This window comes from Vitis vinifera, chromosome 1 (assembly GCF_030704535.1).
Source record: "Vitis vinifera cultivar Pinot Noir 40024 chromosome 1, ASM3070453v1".
Taxonomy (NCBI): domain Eukaryota; kingdom Viridiplantae; phylum Streptophyta; class Magnoliopsida; order Vitales; family Vitaceae; genus Vitis; species Vitis vinifera.
Genome location: NC_081805.1, coordinates 12,330,213 through 12,339,824, shown reverse-complemented (window position 1 = coordinate 12,339,824; position 9,612 = coordinate 12,330,213). Strand labels below are relative to the sequence as shown.

The following is a 9,612-nucleotide window of genomic DNA, read 5'->3' as shown; positions in this document are numbered from 1 at the left end:
TCCAATTCTCCTATAACCTATTAGCTACTCTGAATTTGACTTCAATAAATTCTAATCCTAATTTATTTCCAAGTAATATTAACCCTATTTTAATTGCAACTAGTATTAATTCTCTTTCCTGATGTATATCTCATCGCACCGCATTGTTTCCAATGTAAATTGTAATGCATATATGCATGGTTACATGTAATTTAAGGAACTGATAACTATGCCTAACTTTAACCTATCCCCTTAAGAACCCATCACTTCAGCTTAGCTAGCTATTCCCAAGAAAAATTCACCAACCCAATCTAGAACCTATGGGAACCCATCACTTTAGCTTAGCAAGCTATTCCCAATAAAAAATCACCAACCCAATCTAGAACATGTGGAAACACATGTCAAGAGGAATCGAAGAGCCTTTGAAGATTATGAATTGACGGACCATGCTATTTTCCGCTCCTTTATTTACATGTTTTTGGAGTGGGTTAAGGTACATTTAAGGTCTAGCTCATTGTCTTTATTTGACTTCATAGATTGGTTGAGCTGTAAGTGAAGCAAGGGTATTGTTTTTATGTATCCCTCCTTTTTTTGGACTTGTATACATCGTGTATACTTTAGGCGCCTTTTTTGGCACTTTTTATACAATTGTTTTACCTATCAAAAAACAGAAAAAAGATCAGGTTGGCTTGCACAGCTCTCCCTATTCATAACAAACTTACCCAACTTGATCTCCTTTAGCTAAAGCTAATAGAAAGTTGAAGTGCTGCCTCATAGATCTAATTTCAGCTGTAGGAATGAGAAGGCTCATAAAAGGTTGACATGTCAACTATGAACCCTAGGCAACATATTTGTTAGACCACACCCCTCCAAACCCTACCCCCACCCCCACTATCCCAAACAAAAGGTAAACAAAAAATGCAAATAAAATTACCTTCACTAATTTGTTACCTAGTGCTGCGAAAAAGCCTAACACAAAACAGAAGAATAGAGGTATAAACCAGACACCATGCTTTCATTTATTTAGCCAAGAACAAGAACGCCATTTCAATAAATATAAAGACTATTCGAATGAAAACCATCAATAACATGCATGCATTTTTATTAGATAAAAAAAAATTAAAAAAAAAAAAAACAAATAACACATTATATTCATGATTTTTTTTTCCCTCAAAAGCCAAAAAAAACCAGTTGCATGAACCAATAAGTTTTATTAAACATATGACTATGTCTCCATTAGAAAGACAGCAACAATCAATAATAATATTTCTTGCCACTGAACCAGAGGCATAGGTATTCAAATTTCCTTTATCAATTTACAGCTGTAAGAGTCATCATATTTTTTGCAGTCTTTCCAGATTTAGTCACAGTAGAGTTTGCAGCAGCCATTCCAGAAAATTGCAGACATGTTTCTTCCCAAGCACTTCTTTTTTTACCAAAAAGGTTCACCTGACTCAGCAATACAAACAAAAAAAAAATAGAGTTCTTAAATTTTTGCAATGGTATTTCAGTCTGTCTGTTGTTGTCTTCCATTCTAGGAAGAGATTCATCGGAACAAATAAGCCTTTGAGAATCAAATCTTTCTTTTAACAGGTTTTCACCATTCTGATAAGTACTCACTGTCAGGATTCATTTCCATTTTTCTTAATGTCAAATTGGTTTCAGTTCCAATATCTCCACTTCATTTCTCTGTGCTTTACCCTTTGCTATTTTTACTCGTCATTGCAGCAACTTCCAATGGAGTTATAATTTCTCTCTCCTGCTTAGAGGATGACAAGCATGCCGATATATGAACTTCACCAGGAGTGGAAATAGAGTTCAAGTCCCACATAGCAAGCACAGCACTCATCAAATTGGAAACCACTAATGCAAGTCAAAACTGAAAGAAACAAGAATTTTAAGAAACATAGATACCAAGGGAAAAAAGGTAAGATTGATCAAGAGGGTGAAAGGAACATGTCTTGTGCCATCTCTCCAATTATCAGGAAGTTCGTCTACAAGAACATATTGATCTTAAAATTGATCAAACATATTAGAAGAGCGCAAAATTTAGGAATGAAAAGGTAAACTACTAATTAAATACAAAAATCAAACTAAAGAAATCAAGTATAATAACAGATTTAAAAAACAAGAAACTGGCAATGACAAGAATGTAGAAGAACAAATAAAAAATCTCATTGACTCAGCTGAGTCATACTGGCCTCAACACTTTTGAATTTGATTCATATTTCCTTTTCTTCCTATTTTTTCCCATTATTTTTCTTTCTACTTGCTCTCAAACTTTCCAATTCTGAAGGGAAATAAAATTCTTTTACAAACCTCCTTGCCACACATATCCTGCTGAAAAGAGTATTTACAGAAAGATGTAGTTGCAGTGCAGAACAAGTGATAGTACACAAAAATAAAGAAATCGAGCCAACTGAAATCCACATACACACAAAAATAAATAAAATAAAAAATAATGCAATTAATGGCACTGAATCAACAGAGTAAGAAAGTAACAACTGAATTTTAAGCCAGAACAAGTGATAGTACTTACCAATGGGTTCATTTCTTCAGAGGAAAATGTATAACGAGAAACCCAAGCATCTTTATGCAACAAATTGTGATAGGAGAATCTCAAAATTCTCCCAAGAAATGTTTCTAATGAGCTTTCACTACTGGTAAATTGAGTAACAAAATAATAGTACAAGCTAATTTTTTGTAATATATTTTATAAGCAACCTGCTGTGATCAGTTGTGGATCTAACTAGTAATCAATGTAATGCATGAATACAGTGATAAACATGGTAAAAACAAGAACAAATTGGGAGGACAAGTTACAGGAACCAATAAATACCAAATGGCTGAAGTTGTTTCACCTCACTAGTCAAAAATCTTGGGAGTTCCTGATATCACTACTGTATCCTCCTGCAGATAACAGCATTGTTAATCATCACACTAAGAAAATTAAACCTCCAAGTAGTATTATATCAAGTGAAATTTCACCAACTTTTGAGCAGAGCAAAGCACCATTGAGCTCAAATTTACCAGCAAGTCATCCATGATTTTTTTTCTTACCTTCATACACCTGCATGAATAATATAGTGGGTTGGTTTGAAATCGCAAACCTGCAGCTTGCTCGTTTAGCACGCAGAGAGAACACTAGCTCTTTTTTTATGGTCATGCTCGTGTTCCTAGAAATTAATATAATCATCATTGTATTTCACATCATGCAAGATAATTCACAATCAGATCAGATAATCCTGGATCCTTACAGCGATTATGCTATTCCCACATTTTATAGTTTCAAAGGAAAGTTCATCATGAACTCATGCCTTCTACTTTTGTTCCACTATAAATGCAATCCATATGTTAAACTCTCAACAAAGATAAAGTAAGAGTGAATAAAATTGCCCTTTATTCCTCAGCAAAGATGAGAGAAGAGTGAGTAATGCTCAGATTTCTCCCTTAATACTCATTGGAGAGAGCGAACTCTCCACTTGAAGACAGTGGATACAAGATTATAAGAGAACATTTGCAGAAAGTTCTAGGAGAGAGAAAAAACTCGTAAGGAATATATGGGTGCTCATCATTTAGTTAAATCACAAGTTGCTTGTAGCCACAGCCTCTTCAAACCAAAGTGAAAACTAATACTTACCTTTTCTCAAAATAATGGTTTCAAATGTAAAAAAACAACCCTTGTAAAGTATAAAACAAAAAGAAAAAAAAAAGAGGAAAAGAAAGGAAGAAAACAAAATTAAGGTGATAAATTCAAACTTGAAAATTCAACATAATCATCTGTAGAACATTCTGGTGCATCATCATTACATGGGTCAGAGGAAAATTTTGGAGGTTTGAAATGCAAGCAATGATCAATTCTTTTCTCGATCCAACCCAGTCTCCTCTCAAGACTCATCACTCCAACATGCATACTCCGTACATCAACTTGAGCAACCCTTGCACAAGCACGAAGCAATATGTAATAATCTGCATGGGCAGCATAAATATAGGAACCTTCATCCTTCTTTCTCACATAGTGAAGGTAATCGAATCTCTTGACATTGACCCTAGGTGGAATATAACAGAACCTATTTTCCTCCATGTCCGCTTTCATCCGTAAAATGGCTTCTTCTTTGAGTGTCTCTACTGAAGCTTGATGGGTGGGTACTGACTTTTGACCTCCCTGTGAATTCAAAGAAGTATCATCACCGTCCAGACCCAGTGGTACAGAGCAATCATCTCTAATTTTCTTCTTTTCCTTGGGAATGCTGTTAATGCATCCTTCATCATTCCTAGATCTTTTTTCATTCAAAGCACTACCACATTCCACTCCAAGGTCTTCTGAGGGTTCAGAATCCTGAAATCAACAAACTTTGTGTGAAATATTAATTGGTGCAATTTACTATTTAATAAACTTTTAACTATTATGCAACCAAAGGCCCATATTTATTTACATCCACACCCAGAGAAATGGTTGTGTAGGAGATTCAAGAATCACGAGGTAAGTTTCACTAAAAAAAATAGAGATCATCTTCCAACAAAAACTGTTACAGCCTTGGCATATGAAGATTTTATTTATTATTTTTGGTGGATGTCTTTTTGTTTTTTAGATTTTTTTTTTAGGTTTCCTATTTTGTAGGTCCTTATCTTTTCAGGTTTCATATGTTTTCAGGTTCTTTAATTTGCTTGTATGTTATCTTTGGATAACTAATACAATTATGACCAAAAAAAAAAAAAAAGGTTTTCTTACAACTATGAACTAAATGGGCTTCCATTACCATTTACTACCAAAAGATAATCATGTTGTCATTAGAAATTCACAATAACATGTATTGTATAATGAATTTAAAGATAGATACTATACCCTACTACAAGCAGGCAACTGTAACAGCTATGTTTGGGTTCATCACCATCAACACATTGAGATGAAAATGATTTAGCTGATTCATGGAGAGGAAGCAATTTGAAAATTACAAAAATTTATGTATTTGGCATGGCAATGTTTCAAGAAACACCAAGATGGCACACAATTTCATCCATAAGTTTATATACAAAGAAAGTATCCCATTCATTTTCAAGTAAAAAATTCACCTTTTGATTTTGATAAAATTCCCATAACTGTTCTATTATCTTCTCCTCCTCGTGATCCTCAAATGGCAGTTCCAGTCCGGCAAAGACAACATCCTTACAGTATTGCAGATATGTCGGTAAATCCTTGGAATACTCTGCCAACAGAAATAAGAACAAAAACCAAAAGCTAAGGCCTCATCTAGAGCATGGAATCTTTAGAGCATCATAAAACAATAATTTAGAATTCACCAAGTCAACATCATTTTCAATGCCTAACTCATCCAATAATTACCATAGGTGTCAATGAGTTCATCATATCTGGCATCAAGGTTACACAAAAGCTCTGTAGCATCAAATTCAGATTTCTGGGCATGAGATGAGTTTGTCACAGGTTCTTCGTTTGAACCATTCAAATCATGTAAAGGAGAACCTTGTTTAGCACCATCCATCATTTTAATATTGTCTGAGGCATTCAATTTTACTATCTGACTAGATGAGGATGAAGAACCACTGGAACTAGACAAACTCATTTCCCATTTCCCAAAACCATGTACGTTGTAAAGAATCCTTATTGTTACAATTAGAATTGACATAACACAAACCCGAGTAGGAAGCCTTAATTCATTTGCTGATAACCACAAGTCAGGAGGCATTGACCACTCATATACACGGCAAGCATATGGAAGTATCTTTTCAACAGGAAGAAATAACTGCTCCAGATAGCGAAAAGCAATTGCATAGAAATTCACAGGAGGTAAATGCAAGCCTATAAAGTCAGCAATAGACGCTGCCTGAGCTTCCAACTTCTGTAATGGAATGGCTTCAGAAGGTCTAAACATAAAACTTGAACTCAAAGGACAAGGGCTTGATGGAGGCCCAATCTGCTTTTCAATTTCAATGAATGCAGCAAAATATGGAAGCTTCCCTTCAAGAGACCACTTTAATATGTCTGTTGGCAGGATTGCCTCCCTGGCAATGTGACAGGCTAGAAAAGAAATTACCAGAGAACAAGATAAGGGTATTTTTTTTTTCAAAGATCTATGCCATATGATGACAGCTCGCTGACCATATATATTATGAGGTTCTGCACTATATTTAGCCCGAGGCTTTAGATCTTCTGATTCCCCTGAAATCAAAGGCAAAATGCATGAGATGAATAAGAAAAATAGCCATAAAAGAACCATCAAAAGGTAATTAGAGAAAAGTGTTTGTTGGGAATGAGCTTGTCAAAATTAGAATGAACGTAATGCCACTAAAAAAATAGAGAGAAGAAAAGAAACCACACATGAAAATGAAAACAAACTTTCTCCATTGGTAAATAGGAAAAATCGGACAAGAGGACCAGAGGATGCACCCTAGCAAGATGTGTACAATGAAACACCCTAAAGGCAAAAGAGAATGCAGAGACAAATACAAGGCCTTATGAACAAATCTATTATCACAAAGAAGTTTAAAGCAGTTAAGTTTCCCTCCTCTAAGGGACCCTTATACACAACAAACAGTGACCTAAATTAAGCATATGTCCTTCAGTTTAAAAACTAGCAGCTCAGTCCTTTCAAATTCTTTTCCATTCCAATTTCATTCCCTCCATAAACTTTGCCAAACAAAAACTAAAAATTCTACAAAACTGGCTTAAGATAAATGTGTATGAAATGCATTAAAAGAGTTAGGCAAGGTAGCGTGATTTAATGCCCAAGAGAAAAAAGACGGCACACTGGGAAAACTAAAAAGATGAAATTATATAATATCAATCATCCTGCCTGAAAATTTCAATAGTCCATAATGCATGTTTATCAAACATGTACCTAGGGTTGAAGTGTTGGAAACTCCTGTTAGAAGCCTTATGAGAAATTTGAGAAGAAGTCACTTGAAACCAAAAAAAAAAAAAAAAGGAAAACAGTGGCCATTGTTTAAGATTATTCGAGAAAAAAGTGAGTGAAAAAAATAATGCATTTTCAAGGGAGCAGGCGGAGGGAAGATTGTCATTTCTTCCATTCTTTGTACAAACTATTGTATATATGTCCTTAAAAGAAAATATTAGATAAATTTTGAAAAATCCGCATACATGAAGAGTAACATTGAAACCTTAACCTTTTCCTTCAGGTGATACAAGTGAATAGGAGTACTAATTTGCTTGAGTTGTCCCTGTACCTTCATCCCACACATGTTACTTGTTTTTGAGATATATTATGAAAATAAGACTCTTCATCTTATATTTCAAAGTTTGCTTGATAGACAAATAGAGATTAAGCAGCACCAAGCAACAAAAAAAAAACAAGTTTGATCTAGAACTTTCAAACCTTACAACAAGTAAAACAAAATCCATACTACCAAACACAATGCAACAACACTGCATTATCATTTACCAATTTTTTCATTTCTTCTCTAAATTAGCCTCCCAACCCCATACATTTTTAACAATTAGACCACTTATATTGGCCAGTAAACTTCCCAACTAACAACTTCTCAGTGTCTGAAAATAGTTAAAAAAAAAAAATGGGTATTCAGGGAAGAGCAAAGACAGAACCTAATACGAATAAATTCAAAGAGATCTTTCCAAATCAGTAATTGACCCCAATTTTCATGTATTGCACCAAACGCCCTAACCTGTTTGCATGAATAAGGTTTGAAATTAATTGATTGTAAAGTAAGGAATTGAAAATCTATCAGAATCATGGACACAGGATAGAACAAAAATTAAGCAGCTGATACAAAAGAAAATATTTTGATTAACACACCATTATTTCCCTCCAAATATAGTAAATATGAATAAAAAATAAAAGAACAACTAATAGCTTCTGAAGTTCAGACAAAATAGAATTTCATTGAAATATATCTCTTTTCTCATTTCTGTAAACTTCGAAGTTGTAGCAAACTGGATTACTAAGAATTCTAACTGAAGAATAAATACAAGAGACAAAGTAAGATATGGCCAGCAATTCAATTTCGAATCTAACACAAGAATGTTAAAAGGTTATAGTTTTAGTAAATTAAGAAAAGTAAAACAGGGTTACCTGGTTTCTGCATCTCTGAATCTTGAATAACTTTATCAGCCCACTCATCATCAAAAACCCTAGTAGTCGCCACGAATCGCAGCCAAATTGTTCCGGCAACTCCACAAATCAATGGACTCGCCTTGAATTTCTCCACCAAAGCCTGACACTGCAACTCAATCATTATCTGAACCCCCATTACATACCTAATCCTAAGTTGCGTGTAATAATCTTCGAAACTCAGCCCATCAGAACCATCCAAACCCAGCCCAAAATCAGAGGGTCCTGACGGACCCACCTCATCTGCCACGGTCTCTTCTCTAGTTTCCTCGTTTTCTACCCGGTAATCGTCGTCTAGGGTTAGGTTGTTCAAGAATTGGGATTGGGACTGAGACAGTGGCTCGGGTTTGGGGGCGATGGAGTGCCTCTGGCGGCGGTGACTGGCGGAGTAGATGGCGCCACGCGCGTCACCCTTGGCGACGAAGTCCTCCTCGGCGACGCCGGTGTCGATGATGTCCTCGGCTTGAGAGCCGCAGCGGCCGCAGTAGAAGAAACCGTCAGCACCGTCGCTGAAGCCGACACTGCCGCACACATGGCACGTCAAGTCCAATCTCTCCGGCATTGTTGAGTGAGTGAGGGTACGAGCAGGTCGGTAGAAGAAGGAGAATAGGATTTTAAAAATATCATGTAAAATTTATTCCGGAATTTCAGAGGACTTTTCAAAATCATTTATGAGATATTGGAAGGAAAGGTGGCGAAGAGAATTGAAGGAGTAGCCAGCAGGAGACCCCTGGTGTGCACTTCGTTCCTTCTATTTGGGGAGAATTGAGTTTTACACCCATTTGGCTTAAAAATTGGCCAGGTGCTGTTCCATTCAATTTCCAATACCCCTTTCAAAATTCCATTCTTTTCCAAGGAGGATGGGTAAACTAGGTGTTGGTTTTTTACCACCATGAAATTAGACTCTATCTATAAAAAAATTATATTGTTAAAAGAACAAATGATTTAAGATACATTAAATAAAAATAAAACATGTTTAACACAACTAAAAGTGTAACAAATCCGATTAATATGACTGATAAAATCAATAGAGGAGGGAAGAGAAAACGTAAACTTTAGATTTCATAGTTGTTCGATTCAATCCTAACTTATATTTATTGTCTTTTTAGTTCAATCATAATCTTAGGGTTTCATTATGCCTTTAAGTTTTCCAATTAGATTCGTAATAAGGAATTTTCTTCAATAAATTATTGAGAAATGTTTCACTGTTGAACATTCTCTCAAGTAATGTCTCATACTTGAAAATCCTAAGTAATATCTCATACATAAATTTTTCTTTCATAATAATATAATGAATAAATTTATTAAAGTAAATTTCTAATTTATAATATTGACTTGATGAATACAAAAGAAATTAGGATTGAGGTGGACTAAATGGATCTACAAATTTATGAATCAAGATAAATTAAAAACATTTTTTCAACAAATGATAATAAGAGTGTGTTTGATAGTTATTTTAAGAAGTATTTCTAACTTTTATAGCACTTATAGATTTTCATATTTCAAGTATTAAAAATGTTAAAAACAT

The 9,612-nt window shown here is 34.8% G+C and overlaps 1 protein-coding gene across 1 annotated transcript; it reads right to left on the bottom strand.

Moving 5' to 3' along the window:
• Nucleotides 1–3,700: 3,700 nt before the first annotated feature.
• Nucleotides 3,701–8,881, bottom strand: LOC100241425 (TATA box-binding protein-associated factor RNA polymerase I subunit B). Its single transcript, XM_002269829.4, has 4 exons — nucleotides 8,046–8,881; nucleotides 5,324–6,157; nucleotides 5,053–5,186; nucleotides 3,701–4,318 (listed from the first exon to the last, which is right to left on the bottom strand). The coding sequence occupies exons 1-4, from the start codon at nucleotides 8,644–8,646 to the stop codon at nucleotides 3,719–3,721; spliced, it is 2,169 nt and encodes a 722-aa protein (XP_002269865.1). The 5' UTR covers nucleotides 8,647–8,881; the 3' UTR covers nucleotides 3,701–3,718.
• Nucleotides 8,882–9,612: the final 731 nt, after the last annotated feature.

Coding starts and splice junctions, on each gene's coding strand:
- LOC100241425 (XM_002269829.4), bottom strand. CDS start 8,646: ATGCCGGAGAGATTGGACTTGACGTGCCATGTGTGCGGCAGTGTCGGC. Junction 6,158..8,045: donor TTCAGAGATGCAGAAACCAG/GTAACCCTGTTT, acceptor CTTTGATTTCAG/GGGAATCAGAAGATCTAAAG. Junction 5,187..5,323: donor TGAACTCATTGACACCTATG/GTAATTATTGGA, acceptor TTCTGTTGGCAG/AGTATTCCAAGGATTTACCG.